At 41.1% G+C, this 22,618-nt stretch overlaps 1 protein-coding gene across 1 annotated transcript in view; it reads left to right on the forward strand.

Annotated features, from left to right (window-relative positions):
- PTPN14 (protein tyrosine phosphatase, non-receptor type 14) overlaps positions 1–22,618 on the forward strand; it is a 71,502-nt gene that overhangs the window by 3,178 nt on the left and 45,706 nt on the right. The window contains exon 2 of the mRNA XM_009888156.1: positions 4,716–4,885. Within this exon, the coding sequence (XP_009886458.1) occupies positions 4,716–4,885 (170 nt within the window). The remainder of the gene's footprint in view (positions 1–4,715; positions 4,886–22,618) is intronic.

Genomic DNA, 22,618 nt, shown 5'->3' on the forward strand with positions numbered 1-22,618 from the left:
ATTTATGCGCACAGATTATAAAAAGGATTTTTTTTCCCAATATAATGACATTTTTTCCTTGAAGTGAGATGAAGTGAACCTGCTTGAGATAACAGAGTAATCTGTACAAATCTGTTGTGAGACTTCATGTCTCCTCCTCCTTTTTGTTCTCCTTAATTCACTTTATAAAATGATAATAAGTTTAAAGATGAAATGTTCTGATATATTGGGGGGGAGGGCGGGAGAGGGTCCTTTCCAACCAAAATTATTCTTCCGAGCTGAATTTCACAATGGTACCTCCAGCACTACCATGCTGCAAAACCCAAACCAAAGCAGGAGGATGTCGGCAGAGCACTGCAAGCAGATGCTGACCGCTGTGTAGGGGTGGCCATTTACTGCCATTCTGACCTTTTTTTTTTTTTTGGTGCACTAGAAGGTGTCCAGTCCTTGTAGGGCACGACTGAAAACCTGTGTTCGACAGCCAGGTTGCATCAAAGTTTGTCTTGGTTTGACTCGTCTTTCCAGCAAATCTGGGATGGGGTTCAGGCGGTGCTTGGACAAGAGACCTTCTAGGAACAATTGGCTGCCATAAATGGTGCCTTCCCCTCTGTTCAAACGCCCCAGGATAGCAGGGATTAATGCTTTTTGCCCGGAGGAGCTGGAACTCCACCTCTTTCTCAAGGATAAATATTTAGTTGGCCGCTTAACCAGATGCTTTAATAATCACCAAGCCTGTCTCATTGGATCCTTTTGAATGAGGTTGGCTGGTTTAGTAAGTGTCTGTCATCTCCTGTTGTTGACAATGCTCTTCTTTTTGCCTGACATAAAGGCAGGGGTAGTTCTGGACATGGGAATATAGCTAAGTCCAAGTCCAAATCAAATATGTTACCTCCTGAACTGGCAGCTATAATGTAGTCTTGTTCAAGACTTCTCAGCACAGGTTTTGTGTATACAGTTTTCTTTTCTGGCTCACCATATTTGGAAGATTGCCTTTTCATGTAGTGTCATTGGGGCATGCAGGTGCTCTGGTTCTTGTCTGCTGCTTTAGCAGGGGACCACAATTCCTGGGGGAGTGTAAGCTTTTTTCCTTGTACCATGTATGAAGTCATGTGTGATAGGTAAGACAAATTTTAAAACCTTGAAGGAAAATTACTGTAAACTCTTAGAAAAGAGAGCTCTTCGTGTATTTGCAAATTAGGGCAGACCAAAAGCACTAGCAACTGAAGCTCTTTGTCTGCAGAATGGATGTATGTGCATACATTTAGCATTAGGAAAAGCTTTCCTTCAATGTGTATCACCAGTCTATCAACTGTGGCTGGAAGAAGGATTTTTTTTTTTTTTTTTAATTGAAATCATCGTTCACTTTGTTTGCCCCTTTGACTACTGATGTACCTGCTAGAGCAGGCCATGTTACTTCAGAGCCTGCCAGGTATTGGTGTAGATATTTATTCCATGAAAACTGAAGTCAGTGGTTCACTTTGGACAGATGGACAAACAGACCATCTTTTGGAATCAACCTAGTTTTCAATTAGCTGCTTATAGAGAAAAAGATCCCATTTTTATATCCCCTCATCTAATTTGTGGGGTGTCTGTGGGGTACTGTAAGAATGTTTTGTAGGCTGGAGTGTATGGCAACGCATGACTCCAGGTTTTGTAAGGCCTTCTGGACAGTCATATGCCTGATCACAGCATACTGAACTTGATGGTCCAGCCATTTCCAGTCCCGCATTCCTCCGGTTGCTGTTGGGTGAATTACTGCTGTTCCTAGGAAAGAGGGAGTCTCTTCAGGTATTCGCAGTAGTGGCTGTAGAAATTATTCCTTCCCCACTGTGGATTGTTAAAAAATGCTAACGTTTTCAAGAAGTGAAGTTCCTGGCAACAGGGAGCTGATACTCAGATAACTGAGTTGGTTGTCTCTCCAAAGTCCATGCATTTGTGACTTGAGCTCTGCTCTGCAGTCCCTGTGCTTCATCTGCAATTGCTCAATCCTCTCCAGGCTGCTTTCCAGGAAAACAGTCGTCTTTTAGTTGTGTGAAATGTATGCTGCATGGTCAGTCCACTCTATCTGCTGTACTATAGAAGCTTAAAGACTGCATTCCCTTCACTTCTTATTCCTCGGAAGTGATTCAGGATTCTGGATTCAGTACTTGAAGGGCCTTTCTACTGTAGCAAATATAAATTTTTGTTGTTCCCCTGTCCCCACTCAAAGGGGAAGGACTGTGCTCATTTGAGCTGTGTAATTGCAATACCGTTAATCCCTTGAATAAATCTTTTAGACTTCAGACTCCAAATGATCTTAGTTGCTAGATGTTTCATAAGTACTTGACACTGCAAATTTGGGTCCTAGATGATGTGAATGTTTACTTTTTACAGTAACATGGAAGATCTGTTTTCACAGCTCTGCACTGTTTCTTGCTGAGGATGAGTTACCCTGCAGTGATTTTTCAGTGATTTCCCTTATGAGTTGGTAAAATCACTGTGCTTTTTTCTTCCTTCACTCAAATTCCCTTCCTTTGCTGTCTCCACTGTCCCTCCCACCTTCATTTTAATCTAACTACTACCATGGTGAGCTCGTCAGAAAGAGCTTTTTACCCAGTGATGACTACAGAGGGAGAGCAGAAGTTTATCGGTGAAGATAAATTGAAGATACCTTTAAATTCTAGAAGGAAACAATACATTGATTCTCTTCAAAAAAAGAACTATCTTGCTTCACTGTACCAAACTAAGCTTACAGAGAAAGGACTGAGCAGTGTTCAAGCTATACTGCAGGTTTGTCAGGCTTAATTGAAGAATCAAGTTGAATTAGTTATCACCTTAGTTAAATGCTACTCTGGACGCTCTCCAAAGTTGAAAATATGTAAATAAGGAGACCCTAATGTAAATACACCTGCACCCCAGTTCAGAGTTTTCGCATGTGATTCTCTCGCATGCCCTCAGCTGTAAAATAGTTGGAGCAGTGTTGCTCCTGCTGGCTTGTTGTCATTTCTAAGCATTTTAATTTTTCGATATTACATTAGATGGCCTTGTATTGTATACTAAGTCACGGTACATGCACTGGTGTTTAAAGTATCCATACCAAAGTGAAACAGGCTGTTGGTGGTGGCTTTTGCAAAGTGTAATGGTGGCAATTTGTCTGAGCGTCTGGGAAATCCAGTTGGTGAAAACTTGGTTTATAGGCCAAACTTTTTGAATGTATTAAAAGTAATTTCAAATGAAAGCTTATAAAACAGCAAATAGAAAAAAACCCTATTCTTTGTCTCAAGTATCTTTATTTAAAATGTGGTGCTATGTTTAAAAGATTGTTACTGCCTGTGAAAGGACTATTGTCCAGGTAAGTTAAGCTGTAACAACAAAATAAGTACTTTTTCTTTATTTTATAGTTAATCTAATCTAATGGAAACTACTGGAAAGATTTCATTGAATAGGGAATCAGTTGGAAACTACTGGAAAGTTTTCATTGAATAGGGAGTCAATTGGATTAAACACCAAGAAAGTTTACTGAAATAAAATGAAAGAAATAAGCAGATAAAATAATGATGCCACTTTCAGATCCTAAATCTGCTTGGTGTCCACAGAAGTTTCTCTCGTAGTTTCTGTTTCTTTCATTGCAGTGTTAGTACAGAATGGTATTTTACATTGAAGGCATTGCTGGAAATCTCCAGATGCTGTCAGCTGAAATACTGAAGAAAAAGATGTTGATATGAACTTCACAGTTAGGGCTACAGTATTTCCAAGCACAGGGCTTGGAAATAGGGCTACAAGATGTGCAAGCAACTGATGGATTAGTTTCTTTGCTAAACATGAACACCTTTTTTTTTTCCTTTTCTGCAGATCTGTAGTCATAGTACTTGCTGTTAATCATAGTATTTGCCTGCAGTAGTAGGTCAGTGTGTTTAATACAGTGGTTTAAGGGCTGTTCGATAGAATTCTTCATGATTGGTTATTCCTTCAGCTGCTTATTACTAATTTGTACTATTTGAAGCTCTAGTTCTAAACACTGTTCCTTGTTAATTACTCTCCACCAGCAACAGTTCCATGTGGCTCATACTGGAGGTACTACAGCCATTGAGATTTACGCAGGATAGGAAATAGCTGAGGTTTTCAACCAGGTGTTTCTGTAAGAGCCTAGAGCAAACAACTTGTGTGTGCGATGCATGTTTTAAGTGTAATACTTGGCCATCATAAAACCTTGTGAATGCATTAAAAAAAAAAAAGTAAACATATTCTGTATTGGGTAAATGGTTCTGGTATCGGTAGATATATTTTGACACGTGGGTGGGTTTCCATTCTTTTTTATAGTTGGAAGCGTCCTTGTTCTTTGCCTTCAGTGGGCCTCATCCAAAGTCTCATGAAGCCTTTGTGCTTTGATTCAGACTTAGTGTTTGCTGTCTGTTCACAAGGCACAGGTGTAAAAGAAAATAAAGACTCAGACAATTTCTGTAAATCACTTATGTTACCTGTGCCATAATGTCAGATAAAGCTCTTTAATATGCATTAGGGAGAGATGGTAAGGGGCAGATAGTACTCCATGCAGTAGATTAAACTGCAATATTAATTTGTTTTTGTCTTCAAGATTGTCCTAAAAATAAAAAAGGACAGTAAAAAATAAATTACTCTGATTTTGCATATGGAAAAATTACACAATGCCATCTGCTCTTATTTGCATTTGTGTCACTGATTGTGTGTGTGATCTAGCTGAAAAAGGTAAACTGACACTACTTTGTTTCTTTGTCTAGACGCACTACTTCGGCCTTTGGTTTCTCAGCAAAAGCCAGCAAACCCGCTGGGTTGAACTGGAAAAGCCTCTGAAGAAGCAGCTGGACAAATTTGCCAATGAGCCTTTGCTTTTCTTTGGGGTAATGTTCTATGTGCCCAGTGTTTCCCGACTGCAGCAGGAGGTAACAAGGTATGTGATTTCTCTCTGTTCACACTATTGTGATACAGGTGGGAGGGAACGGACAGTTGCTCTGTTTCTGGCATTCAGTATTTGCTCAGGTATCATCTGGTTCTTTCCTTTCGTGATGAATGAAATGGGGGAAAGTGAGAGAAGTCACCACTCAATTATATCTGTTTGGAAAAAACAAAAATAGCTGTATTGGTGAAGGATTATACATGACCAACTGCAGAAACAAAAAGGGAATAATAGATATATATTTAAAAACCTGACATAAATTTTAAAAGGGACCATGGTGACTATACTCTTTTTCTGTAACTTTCTACTGATTAAAAGAAAGCCATAGGCAAAGGACCTCAGTATACAGTTTTAGTTTATTATTCTTAAGTCTACCTGTGCTTTGCTGAAAATGAACTTTGGCATCTTTTCTGGGTTTTGCCCATCCCACTTCTGACTTTTTTTCCCCTTACACTTCACAAAAGGATTAAAATCGTTAGAGGTTAATAGTACTTTAATTATGATCAGGGTGCACCTTTGCAAACGACTTCAGTGGGAATTACTCTTTTATTCAGAGCCCTGTGCTGCAGTTGTAATAATGCGACTGTTTTGAGGGGCTATTCTTGTAAACCACATCACTGTGTGGTTTTTGCACATCTGTGCTGTATTTAAATATAAAAAAAGAAAGAGAGAGGGGAAAAAAGCCCACCTCACCTAAAAAGGGGTGGGCTTGTTTTCTTTTTAACCAAAATTATTTCATTTATCTGTTCTAGAGCAAAGTTGCATCAGCACAACTAGAGGTAAAGCCTGGAATAAGTGGGCGAGGGCTACAGGGTGGCGGAAGCCTTCCCACTGAAAAAAATGTTCTGTTGCTGCAAACCTGAGTTTCACCACGTGATCATCATTTCTAAAACTAATGTACAAATAGTGGAGAAAGAGCGGCTTTAATTCTAGAAGGTGTGCAAGATGTGAAGCGTTTTTTATGGTGCAGATTGTGTATTTTAAAGGATTTTTTCCTTAACACTGAACTGGAGAATTGACTTTGGTAGGATGTGAAAGATTTGTTTCTTAAAATGACAGCTGTCCAGCAGTTCCTTGACTACTGTATATGCAGAACTCTTGCCAAACAGTGGGTTGAAAGTATCACAAAACTTAAGTTTCCCTGGGAATAGACTGAACGTGGATGCCTGTCTGTATCTGTGTGTTCCTGCTTTGTACCTGTTGGGAGGGTTAAGCCTCATACCTTTTTCTTCAGAATTATTTAACATGCAGTCAGAATGTCTGAAATGTTCTGTTGCTGCTTTTGTCAGCCCAATCCTGGCCTAGTTGTGTGCGAGGAAGCATTGTAGCTACTTGGATGCTATTATCTCTTCAAGCCGCAGCCTGCAGTGCTGATTGCTCATTCATGGCTCACCTGCAGAGGTGTATTTGCTCATTCGGCCCAGGTTGGTAATAACAAAACATTTCAGTGACAATTGAACTTCACAGCACTCTCAGCTGGAGTGGCTGCTGAATTGTTTTTCTTTCTGAAGTGATTGATAACATAAGCTGCAGAGTCTTACAAGTGCCTCTTATGTTTCTTTAAATGTCTGTAGCAAAACCAGCAGCTTACTAATGGATCTCAGATACAGAGTAGCCTGTTAAGATTTTTATTTTTTTGTGTGTGTGTGTATGAAGTGGAATTGCTTCACTGTAGATGATGTGATGGCAGCAAATCTTCAACTACAATTCTAGGTAGATGCAGTAAATCTCACGTTTGAAGCAATGAGTGGTGGGGACATGGAGAACTCTTCTGAAACAAATGGCGGAGAAAAGCTTAGTCCCCATGGACAGATGGGGATTTTTTTGTAGGTTTTTTTGGCTTTGTTTGCTCTTGGTAAACTGACTAAACATTTGTTTTGAAATTGAGACTGGCTGCTTTTAGGATTAGGCTTGATCATGGTATGATTACCTGTGACGGTGAGGTAGGCACTAGACTCACCCACTCAGTGCCTATGTATTTGACTTATATTTATGTACAAATGACAAATTTGTCTTAAATGCAAAACTCGTGATCAGACACTTCATCTCCTCCTGGGAAACTGCAGAACAACCACAAGCAAACCCAACCCCAAAACAAAACCGTCACCAAAGGCTGAAGCTGCAAAGCTAGGGACAGCACTGCTAGCAGTGAACCTGTTACCTTTGTAACCTCTTGGTGGAAACATCTCCAGCCCTGAGCTTGCCTGTCCATGTTTGGAGCTTGAGGTGAAACCCATCTCTCAGTCCAGGATTTTAGTTAATTGTAGACTCCAGAATTTCCAGAGTTGATTAATATTCCTTGAAGATGCTGAGAATACTTCAGCAAACACTTAGATGATCCACAAGTATTCAAAAACCAAGGGACTGGTTTACTGTGGTGGTTTACGCTGCCTCTGATCTGTAGGATTATAGACTTTGGCTTGATAGCTGGTTTTGAGAGATTTGTCCTGAATTGACTATTCCTCCCTGCTTCCAGCGACTGCACCCCCCCAACCATTTCATGTTCTGTCATCACGAAGAGGAAAAATGATCCAAGGCTTTTAGGTTTTTTTGGTTGAGAGGAGTGTTACTTGTGGGGTTATTGAGTGGCTCTGAGGCAGTGTTCCTTAATCATTTTTAATTTGAAAGACCATCTGACTCTTCAAAACAATCTGTGGACCATTTTGTGTTCTGCTTTTGGCGATTGGGGCCAACAGGAGGAATCCTTGTACAAATAAGACAATTCATATTTAAGTGAAGCTATAATAATTTATTTATAAAATCATAACTACTTTACATTTTTTCATTACTGTTGGAAGTATAAAATGCTAATTATGCCTGCAGGTTCCTGGATTTTAGCTGCCTGCAGGTGTTGGTAGTGGTCAGGAGCTCTTAATGGTTTTCCTGGTAACTTCCTGTATTGCACAAGCCAAATATGGATGCAGAAGTAAGGGTGAGTAAGACTGTTCCAAGTGCTATGTCCCCCAGTGGTGAACAGACTCTATGGAAATATGTCGGCAAGTGACATGCTGGGAGAGGAGTGGAATAGTAATCTAGTAAGAAGTCAGAGGTATGATGTGGGAGTGTCAGTTGACTTGGTGAAGCTAAACACAAGTAGAAGTTCTAACCATGGAGCTGCGGAATGGTTGAGGTTGGAAGGTACCTCTGGAGATCGTCTGCTCAGAGCAGGGTCAACTACAAGAGATTGCTCTAGGATTGTCCCCCATTGGGTTTTGGATATCTCAATGGATGGAGAGACTCCACACCTTTTTTGGGAAACCCGTTCTGGTGTTCAGTCACCCTTAAAATAAAGAACTGGGGGTTACGTTTAGAAGGAATTTCTTCTATTTCCGTTTGTGCCCCAATGACCTCATCATTTCAAATGTGTGGATGGGTACTGAGTGGGAGCATGGGTTACCTGGGTCGGCTGTGTAACTGGTTACTGAGGACCTGTAGAGCTGCAGGCGCCTGTCATATAAACACAAGCACAGCCATGATTAATGTGGGATGCCTGTAGTTAATTTGTAAGAGGTATTTCTGATAATATGAGAAAGAAGGGCCTGTGGGATCCTTGGGAAAGAAAATGAAAAGACATTACTGTCAGAGCAGTTTATTCGGCTAACAGCTCTTTGAAGTCAACCTCTGAGGCCTGAAAGAAAAAATGAGGCAAAGAGTACTCTGGGGGACACATTAATCATTTTAGTAGGTCAGATCTGACTCTGTGGCTTGCAGTTCTGCACTTCTTTTTTACAAAATTGACGCTTGCTTAAAGATGCAAACATTAGTGGTGTGGGTTTTTTTTTTCCTCCTTAGACAAAGCTGAGCATTGGGACAAAGTAAGAAGCGCTAGCAGGACATCATCAGTCTTGTTTGGTTAGTGATTTTGAGTGCGAATGGTGAGGGCGCTCAGGACAGCCTTGTCTCTTGACCTGTGACGGAAGCTTCCTGCAGACATCCTAGGGAAATGTACAGAAAGCAGCTGCCAGTTGCAGAGTACCTGTCTCTATTTTCTGGTAATGACAATGAAATAAATGTTATTGCTATGTCTTCCTTTCAACGTAATACCATTGTACCCTTGGCAATGGGCCTTCTAGGAAAGCTATTTCCTACCCTCTAGTCCTTTTACAATGAAATTGCTATGTCTTCCTTTCAATGTAATACCATTGTACCCTTGGCATTGGGCCTTCTCCTAGGAGAGCTATTTCCTACCCTCTAGTCCTTTTATTTTCTTATTTTTTTCTACTATTTCTTTTGTCTTGGGTTGAGGCTCTCATTTGTACACATCCCTTGATCTTAATCCTGTGTCCTCCAAGATCTCGATGACTCCAGCATCTCCTCCACCTCTAGTCCTGACATTCTACCTGTACCCTGTCCCACAAACATCTTCCAGGGGGAATTACAGCCCCATGATAATTTCGTAAGGTGTCAGCAGGAGTTTCGCCATGTTGTAATTGCTATAATTTGAAAATTTCTAGAAGAATTTGTGATAAACTGAATTAAAGCCCATCCAACAAACCACACATGCACAAAAAAACCCTCTCTAGGCTTGATGGCAGCTACAGCAGGAGCCATTTGGGTGGGAGTATGGGGGTTGGCACATTAGCAAAAGGCATTTTTCATGGGAGGCTACTTAGACAACCTCTTTTTAGTTATCCAGCTGTTCTCAGTGAGCCGCCATCGCAGGTGGAGATGCTGCGCATGCTTTTGGCACGTTTAAAGCACCTGGGATCTGCATACTGTTTGATATAAAGCAGTCTTTGTGATGCCCTGTAGAGTAGATATTTGCATAGATTAGAAATATAAATCTGCCTTTTATTTTCTGCTAACTCCTCAGAGGGGAGACATCCTTTCAACCATTTATTTAAAAAAAAGTAAGTCTTTGTACAGTGTCTAAAGTAAACAAGCTTGCTTTCACTGTGCTCTTGTTCCAAAAACAGAGAACCCACACACTCTTGTGGCTTTCTGAAAATGTGGGTGCGATGCTGCTTTCTGCACAAGTATCAGACAATCCATGGCCTTTTTTTTTCCTCACAGTTCTAAGGGAAAACTGAAGTTACATTTTGCTCTTCACAGTATCTCTGTCTTTACACATGATACGGGTGCGCCTCTTGTGAAGGAATGAAAGTGTGGTCTGGTTTTCTTTTTTTCTTTCTTGGAAGAAGCTTTCAATATCTTATTATGTGCTCTGTACGTAATAATATCCAATGGTGTTTGTGCTGTTGCAGATTGGGGCATAATCCTGCAAAACGAGAGCAGTTCCTACTTTGGGTGTCACCAGTGGGGCTGGGTCCCCACGGTGCTGTGCACAGTAGGGCTGGTATGCACGACTGTGTAGGGAGGGACATATTCCAGCATCTGCACTGTGCTGCATTGGGCTTTTGCCCCAAGTACAGCTGTCAGCTCTGCATTTTTCCTGCAGAACGTGCTGTACAGCCTTCCTGTGAAAGAAAACACAGAGCGTTTGGAATGGGATGGCTGCACCTGCAAAGTGTGGGAATGAATGTGTTTGCAGGTGGAAAATTAGAGCCTGTGGCTGCCAGGCCTCTTTTTCTGGAGGGCCTGTGAAAAATCAGCCTCAAACTTCTTTAACTAAGCGAACATTTATTTCCTCTGATGTTTTGCTGCTTTACCCTTTTCTTCATCATTTCTTGTAGCTTTTTTTTTTTCTGTTTCTCTTTTAAGGAAATACTTCTTCACCGTTCCCCACCTTTCCCTTTCTTTATTTTTCTTCAAGTGTTAGGTGAAGAATTTTTAAACAGATGTTACTCTAAAACATTCAGAGCTACAGATTTCTTAGGACTGTATGAATTTTTAAATCACATGAGGATAAAGTAGAGGGAAAAAATTAGTGTTTGACTGCTTCGTATTTGCAGGGAAAAATGTTCTGGCAAGTCTACTTTTTTTTTTTAATAAACTCTGGACTTTTTTCCCTTCCCCTCAAAAAGTCCTTCTCTAAATGTCTCGCCTACTTGAGCTTATCTTTGCTTTTAGTCTGCTTTGCTTCTTTTGAACAAGCTAAAGTTTCACATCTTCCTGTGTTGCTAGCTTTTAATACGAGTACAATCGGTTGGAGTTTTGTACCAGTCACTGCTGTCTTTACATGGTGCTTTTAATTGCTGTGTTAAGGCTGGATATCACATATCCTCCTGTGCCAGCCTGGTTTTGTGGCAAGCTCAGTGATGTGGAATTCTTTTGGCTGTTAAGGTTGTAAGGTACATGAGGCTGCTTTGCTTTTCATGCTTGGTCAAACCTGCAGCTTGTGGCTGTCTCTGTGTGTACCTTTGAGTTCATGGTAGTTGATTTAAGCACTGTGGTGACTTCATTGTCCAAAAGGGTTATTTTGTATATCACAGTGTGTCAGAAAAAAGCGGCACCACTTGTACCACCTCAGTTGTTCAGGACATCCTTGACTGTGCTTGCCTGAAGTGATGGGCTGTGACAAGTCCTGTGTGACAGGACTCAGAGGGTTGTGATCAGTGGCATGAAGTCTAGCTGGAGGCCTGTAACCAGTGGTGTCCCCCAGGGGTCGATACTCGGTCCAATTTTGTTTAATATATTCATTAATTACCTGGATGAGGGGATAGAGTGTATCCTCAGCAAGTTTGCTGATGATACCAACCTGGGAGGGGTGGCTGACTCTCCAGAGGGCCGTGCTGCCATCCAGCGGGACCTGGACAGGCTGGTAAGCTGGGCAGATAGGAACCTAATGAGGTTCAACATAAGCAAGTGCAGGGTCCTGCACCTGGGGAGGAAAAATGCTGGGCAGCAGTATAGGTTAGGGGTGGACCTGCTGGGAACTAGCTCTGAGGAGAAGGATCTGGGGGTCCTGGTAGATAGTAAATTGTCAATGAGCCAGCAGTGTGCCCTTGCTGCCAAAAAGGCCAATGGAATCCTGGGCTGCATAGGGAAGAGTGTGTCTAGTAGGTCGAGGGAGGTCATTCTCCCCCTCTACTCGGCACTGGTGAGGCCACAACTGGAATACTGTGTCCAGTTTTGGGCTCCCCAGTTCAAGAGGGACAGGGAACTGCTGGAGAGAGTCCAGCGAAGGGCAACCAAGATGATTGAGGGATTGGAGCATCTCCCTTATGAAGAAAGGCTGAGAGAGCTGAGACTCTTTAGCCTGGAGAAGACAAGGCTGAGGGGAGACCTTATTACTACTTACAAATATCTAAAGGGTGGGTTGAAGGAGGATGGAGCCAGACTCTTCTCGGTGGTTCCCAGTGACAGGACGAGGGGCAATGGGTGCAAGTTGGAACATAGGAAGTTCCGTTCCAACACACAAAAAAATTTCTTTACAGTTCGGGTGACAGAGCACTGGCACAGGCTGCCCAGGGAGGGTGTGGAGTCTCCTTCTCTGGAGACTTTCAAAACCCGCCTGGATGCAGTCCTGAGTAATGTGCTCTGGGCAATCCTGCTTTAGCAGGGGAGTTGGACTAGATGATCTCTAGAGGTCCCTTCCAACTCTGAAAATTCTGCGATTCTGTGAAGTTGTGTGGCCACGCTTGTTAATACACCTCTGGTAGACCCATAGGATTTTTGTAATGCCAATGTTTCTTAAAAAATCAGCAACACTAAACATTTTTCTTTTTATGTGAAAGTACGGAGAAATATCACGCAGAATGGAAGGAGAAGAGAAATGTGTGGTTAAGTTGGATGGGTTGGCAAATGAGTGAGAACTGAGTGATATATAGCAAGGGGGAAAGTGGAGTATTTAAAAAAACCCAAAAGGCCAGAGTTTGCTCTCTCACACCTGGAGATTTAAGTCAGGATTTAACCATTCAGTATTACTGGTGTAACTGAGCGAAAAACATTTGTTTTTCAGGCAGCAGACACATAACTGCCTTGTCCAAATTTGTCTCTTCCCAAGAACCTTCATCATTTCATGTTTATAGTGTACTTCCCAGAACTTGTTTTAAGAGCATGCCTGCTGTCTTGGAAAGATAGTATCTAGGAGCAGGCTTCCAGAGAAATGAACACAACCAGTTTCTCGTTGCCCTCTTTTCTGGGAAATGGCATAACTATTGTGCATGTGCCAATCAGCTGTGCCACGGTTACGGAGCGGATCTGCTCACATCATTCAGGAAAGGCCATGACACAGAGCCCTTTCTTGGCACTAGAAAGAGTTGTGTGGCTTGCCCAACTGGAAAGATGATGCACCTCTTCACTGAGAAGCAAAACTGTTCTCTTCAACACAGATACAATATTAATGATCAGAACAGTCCCATGTTTTTAACTATTTCCAGTTAAAAAGTCTCTATCGGTTCTCTTTGTTTCTTATATTGCGCTGAATCTTTCTCCTTTCCTCTAACAGAATATTTCCAACTTTATAATTATATATATTATATATCTCATATTTGTGTCTTAGAGCTATAGGTCAATGGACTGTAATTTTAAAGGATTCACATGAATTAAGACAATCACTGCTATACATGGAAGTCGTATCAAATGAACAGAAAAGGACAGGATGTTCTGTTAGAACGGCAGACCTTAGAAATGGAAGATAATTTCATCCCATGAATCCTGTAAAATCTTTTGTTCTCAGTTCTGGATAATTTTTAGAGGGGAATGGTGGGGAACAACTGTGAAGGGGTATGGGCTGCCAACTGACCTGTACGTGGTGGTACTGATCCCTTTATTTTTTAACTGAAGAACTAATATACGGTGCTGTAGGTAGGTGCTGTGTCGTGAAACACAGTAAAAGAAGAGTTAGGACAAGTACCAATGTAGATGTCTTACTCATGAGAACATTCACGAGACATTGTGGTGGGGTCTCCCAGAGGAAGCAGCAGGAACTTTGGAGGTCAAATTTTATAAATTGACAGGAGGCAAAGAAATTTTTGCTGGAACAGAATCCTAATTTGGTTTAGTCTGAGGTTGCCAGCCTGCCTGACCCTACAGGTCCCAGTCATCACGGCCCCGGTGCTGATCATCTCATGACTGGAATTGCACTGTATCTCCCAAAGCTGGTAGAAAGGCAACCTCTGGGATCCATTGCTAGGTGGAGGTCCTTGTGAACCCCCAGGGAATCCTGAGTCCCCAGGGATCCCTCTCTTCTGGTGGACAAGACTGTGGATGGGTCTTGAAGTAATTTGGTAATGTTGACTTCTTTTCTTTTTTTCTTTTTTTTCTTTCCTTTTTTTCCCCTTTCAGCTGTAGGAATTTGGAACTAAACAGCAGCTCTCTCAGCCACCCCAGCTACTGTCTAGGAGCTCATGTAGCCCAGGCAGGGGAGCAGCTCTGGAACTGCTTGCAAGCTGGATGAGTGTTAAGAGCCCTGGGTGGCCACCCAGGCTTAGACAGTCTGGGGTATTTGCATTTTGGTGCGCCTTTGATGGTTTTATTGTTTTGTTTTAATTATTAGACTTTTTAAATATTAGTGGCTACTGCAGCATAAAAAAAACACACATTAGGCTTGTAGCTTGCCTTGTAAACAAGCTGATACTTAATTAGCTTTAATGTTGTTTTTAAAGGACAGCAACAACAAATAATGTGCAGTATCTGCTTGGGTTTTTTTGTGTTCATATTATTGCAGCACATGTATTGTTTTACTTTACAGTAATATTCTTGATTTGGTTCTTTTTGGATGTGTATTTTAGTGGATGTTTAAACTTTGACTTAAAAATAAGAACTCCTTCAAGGCAAACCTAAGATTCAACATTAATTCCCTGTTTATAAAATAATTTGCTGAGGAGGGCAAACCCTTCTCCCAGCTGACTTTCTTCAGTGAATGGGGAGTTTGTTCTCTGTGTGTTGGTTATTGAAAGCTGAGCTCTTTGTGCCAGATATTTTAAGAAACTGTTGACGCTTAGATCTAATCTATTACATTATACTGTGCCTTTAGACCAGAAAGTGAATGTGTTTTCATGTGTGTGGCTGGGCAGTACATATGTAGCAATTCTAAAAAATGGTGTTGCATAACTATAAATATAGTGTTGGATACTTCAGCCTGCATTCTTGCTTTCGTGTGTTTTGAAGGCAGTGGCTGTGATGGTTAGAAATGTTGTAAGAGGAATGTCTTGGCATTAGGCAGTATCACATTTGCATCTGAGCATGAGGAAATAATACTTATTTTATGTTCTGGGGCTTAGTCACGTGTTCTTACATATCGTTGTCCCAGTGAGAGTTATTTGTATGTTCAATTTTAGTAGAACAGATAGTTTTGGAGTACTCTAGAATTTTTATTGGGCCCTTTTAAAAGGCAGCAAAGGTTAAATTTTGAGTTTCTACTCGTCTCATGTGATAAAAATACACCGTTTACACACAGTGCCAGAGCTTCCTCTCTGGTCTTAAGTAGACCAGCTTGAATCCTTCTGTGCCAGTCATGGTGGTGGAGGCATTTGTGCTTGGGAAAGGGCACTTTGTATCATTCTTTCCTGTCCATCTAGGCATGTGTGCTGTTGGAGACACTTGCTGAACCTGTACGGTCGTTGGGTGGCCTGAGCTTGCATTGAATGCTGAGCAGCTCTTGTTGACTCCTGCTGAGGGCATGAGGAATGTGGATGACTTTTACCATAGTTGGGAACCAGAAATGATTCAGATTTTGGGTAAAAATTCTGCACCTGGATAGAAAGATCTAATAATTTTATTGCACATGCCTGTGATTCTTATTGAGTATGTTAGGATTTTCCTTAAACTTTGCAGCTCTGGAAATGAGGTAATGACAGGAATTTCAGTCTGGGATTTTTTTAGATGTTCAAAGCAAAACTCAAACTAGATTGGTAACACAGCAAAGAAATAAAGGCATGAGAGGTATGTCTCCAAGTACTCTATAGTTTTCAAAAACCAGAAGGAAAAAGAGCACCTAGCTTTACCAAAAAAAGAAGTATCGTTCTTCAATAATAGCATGGCTTTGAGGGTGATTAATTCATGGCCTGTGAAATTTCAGAGATTACAGTACATCAATTATGCACCAATTTCAGAAGTGCAGAGAGAGCCAGATGGATAGAAAATGCAGGTACGTGCAGAGGACAGAGAAGGAATCACAGAATATCTCAAGTTGGAAGGGACCCATAAGGATCATTGAGTCCAACTCCCTGCTCATTGCAGGACTACCTAAAACTGAATCATATGACTAAGAGCGTCGTCCAGATGCTCCATGAACTTTGACAGGCTTGGTGCTGCGACCACTTCCCTGGGAAGCCTGTTCCAGTGACCAACCATTCTCTCAGGGAAGAACCTTTTCCTAACGTCCAACCTGAACTTCCCCTGACACAGCTTCATTCCATTTCCTCGTGTCCTGTCAGTGGTTACCAGAAGAAGTGACTGTTTATGATCAGGACATGGCTGCAAACCACCATGTTAAAAATGTGTTTTGAATTGCATAGAACACTCAGGATTGAATGTTAATTCCAGAAAGAAGAGCTGAAGGTCTGTGAGGCTGTTTGAACCTGGTACTTAGGACGTTTTATGATCCTTAAAGATAAGGAAATAAATGAAGCATTTTGAAACTTGCTTTGGAGGTCTAACCAATGTCTGATACAGGAGAGTCTTCAGCCTTCCTGCAAGGAAATGAAAACCTTTTGAGTGGCCTATATGTTTATTCTGTGATATCTGACAGTTGAAATGGTGCTGAGGCTAGAAATCTGGCCTTCTGTTTTGATCCATGAAGAGCTTGCTTTGTGTATGAAGCTGCGTGTCTGGATGAGTCACACCTGCCGCTTCTTGTTTCTCAGCCTGTGAGGAAGCTGTCCTCACCACTGTTGGCAATAAACGCTTGTGTTGTGTGGATCACTGGGGTAACTTGGAGCATCAGTTCTCTTCTATTTAAATCCTGCCCTTCCTGGCCCTTGGCTTTTCCCTGTTAGCTTTCCCAGTGCCACACACACGCATACAGCTTAGCTGTATTTTTAACAGTACCCATTTTGTGTGTGTTTATGGAAAACCTATTGGAAGTCTGCTTCTGTTACCTGAACGTGTCCCCCTGTTCTTGTTTTGTGTTTGTAGCAGGTTATCTTAAATAGTGCTGAAAAGTGATTTTAAATCTTGCTGTAATTGGCAGTAGAACAACCTCATGAAAACTGCAGCTTATTTACATTTTGGAATGAAGTGGAAAGTTGTGTCCTGCTTTCTTTGAACTGCAGACTGTCTTAAGGTGAGAGGGTGAGCGTATGAATAGTAAACTTCTGCTTATACAGCTGGAGGATTTGTCAGAAGAAGTTGTATTTAACAACATGGCCCAGATAGATCTACTCACACTTGAAAACTCTACAGGAAACCTTCAGCTAGGTATTTATTCTCAAGGACTGTCAGGCTTAAGATAAGATATAGAGATACAAAATAACAATCAGAAATAATACTCTGTAGACTTGAAATTCAAGTCTAATATTTCCTGATGGAAGGTGGCATGCTGCCATCACCACGATGGATTGGGGGTTCCCTGCCACCTTCATTGCCTTCCCTCTGAAGCAAATATTGAGCTTCGGTCAGGAGGTTTCTGTAAACTTTAGTGAAGAAGCTTCCGCTGTGGTGGCTGTTGCAATGACTCTAAATAGGATCAGTTTTGATGGATTTTGTTCCCTGAAGGTATTGTTGTCATCTTAAACTGGACAGACACAGCTAAAAGCAAGTAGAGGGATTTTTTTCCTTTCCTGTAAGACAGAATCGCTCCTTTCATTTAGACTTCATGATGTTTGGCATTGCAGGAAGAGAAAAGATAATTTGAACTGAATTAACTGTCACTAAATTTGGGGGTCAAATAGCTCTTTACTTCTTGGTGCACATATGCCAAGAGTTAACTTCTTTAAAGCTAAGATACCTTTTTAAAAAAATCTCCTTTCTGTTTCATTTACTACTGGCATCAGGAAGACATTACAGTAGTCGATGAAGTTCTCCTGTACCTTAAAAAATGAAACAGCAGCTGAGGCAGAAGGATGTAGTTCCTTGGTTTTGCTATGCAGCAGTTACAACATTTAAAAATTTGTAAGGACAATATTGTTTTCAAATGGGAATGCTACTACTTGCTGGAAAACTGGCAGCATTTCAGGGCATCTGTTACGCTGTCTTTTCAGTGTTTCCAGTGGTCTCAAACTGCATCAAAAAGCTTGATTCTGAGTGACTAGGTGGTGGTAGTCGTGTCTCCCGTTGGGATTGGCCACAGGTAAGAATATTTAGGGTCTGGAAGCACTTGCTAAGTATGATAGTGGATGCAGTTCTGTTTTGTGGGTGTGTTGTTACATTACGTCAGTATGTGTGTTGTATATACAGGCATTCTTCTTGAACTGGTAGGTTGCACAGAGCAGAGGACTTCATTTGCAGCAGCATGGAAGAGATGCAAGCAGCAATTTGCTAGCCTAAAAATAGCCTGTATTTTAATACACTTTTATGAAAATAAACAAACTTGTGGAGTTGTAGTATCAAACAAGTGACATGCTAGTACTAGAACGGTTTCCTTTTGCTTCCTTAATTGAGTAGAAGAAAGACAAAAAGAAAATAAACTCGTTGCCCATAAACTAGAAAGAACATTTGCATAAAATCAGACAGTTTCAAAGTGAAGGCTAAATGATCCTTGGTTACTTGTGGAAGAGGAACAGCTGATCTCCACTTCACTTGCGATTTCCCTACCCAAGGCCCTGCCCAAATTTTCAGAGCTTGGTTCTGACCTGTTACATTAGGGTCTTACTAAGCAAAGCTTTTTTGGGAGAAGGCGTTGTGCGTGTTTATGAATCTATTTGTCAATTTTTTAGGCAAAAGAAAGTTATTTCATCAAATATCTATTTCTAATTTCTCACTGGTGGCTGTCAGGAGTTTGAGACTTATTTTGAAAATTACTGAATACATAATGTCTGTTCTCTTCCTTTTCTGTGAAATTTTAGTATTATATATAGAGATATATAGAGTATTATGTATAGAGATAGTTACGGTCATGGGGTGATTTTGCTTTCCCTAGGAAAAAAAAGATGTTCTCTTCAATTTTTTTGGTTTACAGGAGAAAGGATAAGAAAAGTGGAAAAAATGGAAAACACTTGTCATCCCTAGCTGCTTGAGTCACAGAAGTGCCCGTCAGCCTTTATGCATCACCTTAAATGATGATGAAAAGGATTCCTCATCTAATCTAGGACTGTGCCACACACTGCCTTTGTCATTTAGACTACTGCAAAGTGCTTGACTGCCTTTTTTCCCCTTAAGGTGTAGTAACAATGTATATCATTGCAGAATTAGGTTGCCCATTCATTAAGGAGCATGGTGTGCACAGTGAATATTATGGTGTACCTCATAGATTGGTATGCTGCTTCTGACTTGTCTCCCGGTGTAGTTTAAGGCACTGTTTTTGACAGAGGACTACGTTACCTAGATTGGTCCTAGTAGTCTCCTGTTTATCTTATGTGATGCAGTAGCAGTGACTAGCAGTTTCTCCTTAAGGAAGTGCAGACTGCTCTGGGATATACCACTTAAAGTCTTCATGGCACAGACCAATTCTACCTCAGTCATGTTGTTTCTCCTGTTGAAGCCTCAAGAATGAAGGTTGCTAGTCTTCCTGTTTAATCAGTGAGAAGAAATGGGCATTTCCACAGCATGATTCAGGATTCCTCTGTTGTGCATTGCTTTGTGCAGGTGATTCATTCTCTCTTTTCTACTGCATGTTTTGAAAAGGGAACTGCGGCTCACTGGTCTTCTATTTAGAAGGCCCAGATAGATGTTTGAAATTTGGCTACAGCGTCAGAAAGGAGGATCGAGCCAGTAGCAGCAACCTGCGAGCAAACAGACCTGTGCTTTTTGAATGGGGTTTCTAACTGCTTTTGAAATCTTGAGAATTCGATAGGCAGTAGAAATCTTGGTTACAGGAGCGCTGCCAGTCTTCAATTACATTTATTGAATTTTGATGGTTGCACTGCAGGCTCGAGCAAATTTTTTCACTTCTCTTATAGCTGAGACACAAACCATGAAAAATAATTCTAAACATACCCTTTTTCAGGGAGCTGAATACCTTTAATATTTTTTGCCTTGCTGGCTGGGTATAATGCTAAAAGAGCTGCAGTTGGATGTCAGTACAATCCTGAAGTCTCTGAATGTGTTTAAAAGAAGCATTTGTGTGGAGGCCCTTATGCAGCTGAAAATCTCAACAAGAATTTGGCAGAAATCTCAGTGTCGGAAGATGGCAGATTCCTGTGCAGTGAGATGTTTACTGGTTCACTGGTTTATCTTTGGCAGCTGCTTTTGCACTTGATATCTTCACCTGTTTTTGAAGCTTTTACAAAGAGTAATTATTCATTTCATGAAATGGATCTACTTTACCCACCCAACAGGGCACTGATTCACATATTTCTCTGGCAACATCCCGTTGTTATCAGAGCTGTGTCCACTTTTGCAGGGTTGCGTTCACTGGGACATTAGAACTTCCTGGGCCATGGTTTTATTGCATGATTTACTGATGCCTAGGGTGACTGTTTTCAATGATTCCTGTGAAAACACTAGGGTCACCAAGCTCTTTGGGAGGTGGAAACAACCCGAGTTTTCCTGTTTTCTGCTGGCAGTGAGTGCTAACGTAGGTACTTCAACAATCCTTTCACAGGAATATGAGCTATTTTACTGATGGCCTATAGATAGGTGGCAACTTCATTGTGTCATATTTCAAGCAATGTTTTCTTATTACCAGGGCAGATTACTGTAAAAGGCAGTGGTGAATGGACTGGATTTTAGCTTCCTACAAGGTAAAATTCCACTAAATCAATAGAGCTTTCTCAGACCTTGATTATGTGAGGTTGGGATACTACCCAAAGGTTTTACTGATAGAGTTTTTTGAATCGGTTCCATAAATTCATGAACAAGGTTCCACTGCAGGCTACCAGAGCAGTTGTTTTTGGTTTTTTTTTAAAGTTCAGGTTAAGCACACATTTGGTAAGTTTGAACATGTTCACTTCCTCTTTGAATGAAGTAACACCTGAATACACTCGTATGCAGCTCTGCACCCACAACCAATCATTTTGTGTTGTGCTTCTGGATGCTTACGTATGCACACCAGTTGTCCACTGGTATGTGTGTTCACTCTGAACTTCTGTGTCAGTACCTTTAACCACAAAAGGCTGGTGGATGTAACGTCATTCCAGAATTTAGAGCCCTGCTGGAGGAGAATATTTAAAATACATATTGAAAATTGAGATGGGATTTATGTGGTGTATATAATGTTTTATTACTTCAACTGGCATAATTTGGGGGAGGGGGGGCATGGGGCAATCAAAACTCTTAATGTTTAAATCTGAAGAGTAATTTAGAGTTATGCCTGTACTTAGCCCATTTTTGAAGAAGAGTTATCTTTATTTTCAGTGTTGCAGAGTATAAGCTAGAGTATACATATGTTCTAGTTAACTCGCCACATTTTTTTGGCATGATATTCTAACCTGCTTGGCCATTAACCTGGCTGACTACCAGGAGAATTTTCAAACTGTTGACCTATATTGCTTCCATATGTAACTTAAATCACCTTTTCCCCACAGTGGAGACAGCTTGAAGGTTAGCTGCGTTTTCTTTTCAGGGCAGGGAACAGCATATTTTGAACTGAGTCAACACATATGAGTAGAGGAAGTTAATCTAAGCTATTATTAACTTTTTGGGGTCTAATATAATTTTTGCTGAAATCTTTCCTGGTTCCAAATCAGGAAATACCAACAGGACTTTTTGTGCTCCTCTTCCTCATGAGGTGTAGTAGTCTTCAGCATATATAGCCATGGCTCATCTTTTCATTTTTGCATCTTTGTGAGGATGGATCTTCACAGCTGCCATTACTTTTATGCTATCTAAGGATTTGGGGGCATGAGTTGCTGTCTGTGCATGGGACCTGATGTTTTGAAGATGTGACTAATTAAGTGGGAAATGACACGTAGGCTGCATGCCATGTCATATTATTGAATACGTATATGCAGGTGGAGACTATATGGTTGGAGCTCCTATTCAGCTCAGTTGGAGCCCATGTTTTGTGTCATGCAGCAAAGGAGGGGTAGAACCGAAAAAAACCGCTCTGCAAAGTGATACAGAGTGGTATTCTGCAGTGTTGTCCCTCTGATTTCGCTGAGCCAGATAGTCGCTTTGCAAGCAAAAGCCCCTCACCAGAGCAATAGCTGCCTCTGGCACACACAGCTCAGGGTGAGGAGAAGGAGAACTGGGACCGAGTATGGGAATGGGGGAGACCGCGTTAGTAGGAAAGTGGGTTTGCACTCAGAAAAAAACCTCTGTTGAGTACTGATAGTTGTTGTTTTTTTTTCTTGCAGACAGCACAAAAAAGCTGAAGCAAGTTTTAGCAAGAGGGATTTTTCTCATAGGCTCCGATATTCATTTGACCTCTGGACCCTACTGAGGAAGAGGTGATCTGGGTTTAGTTCCAGTGTTACCACCATTATGGGAAATTGCATCTGGCCTCAGGGCCCTGTTTTCTCACTGTGATTTTTTTTTTCCTTTTTTTTTTTTGCGATAGGGTGGGAGAATGAGAATACTGATCTTCCTCTACAGCATTTAAGCTCTATGTATGAAAAGCAGTATGTGGCATTGCTGCAATTCACCTACCTGACTCAGTTTTACTTTTTTTTTTTTCAAATCATCAAAAAAGAAAAAATAAAGTCTCCTGTATTGTAACCTTTGGATCTCTGTAGCCAAATTCAAGTGTTTTGCTCAGTTCAAGAGACATGAGCACATAGCTGAGCGTGTATTTAAGCTTTTAGCTTAAAACCCAAACCAGATGGATACGTGGCTTTTTTCAAAGACATGTTGCTAACAAACTCTTCACTCCCAAATGTTTTATTCTAGTATTTCCGTGTAATA

Source organism: Charadrius vociferus, unplaced genomic scaffold (assembly GCF_000708025.1).
Source record: "Charadrius vociferus isolate BGI_N301 unplaced genomic scaffold, ASM70802v2 scaffold340, whole genome shotgun sequence".
In the NCBI taxonomy this organism is placed as follows: domain Eukaryota; kingdom Metazoa; phylum Chordata; class Aves; order Charadriiformes; family Charadriidae; genus Charadrius; species Charadrius vociferus.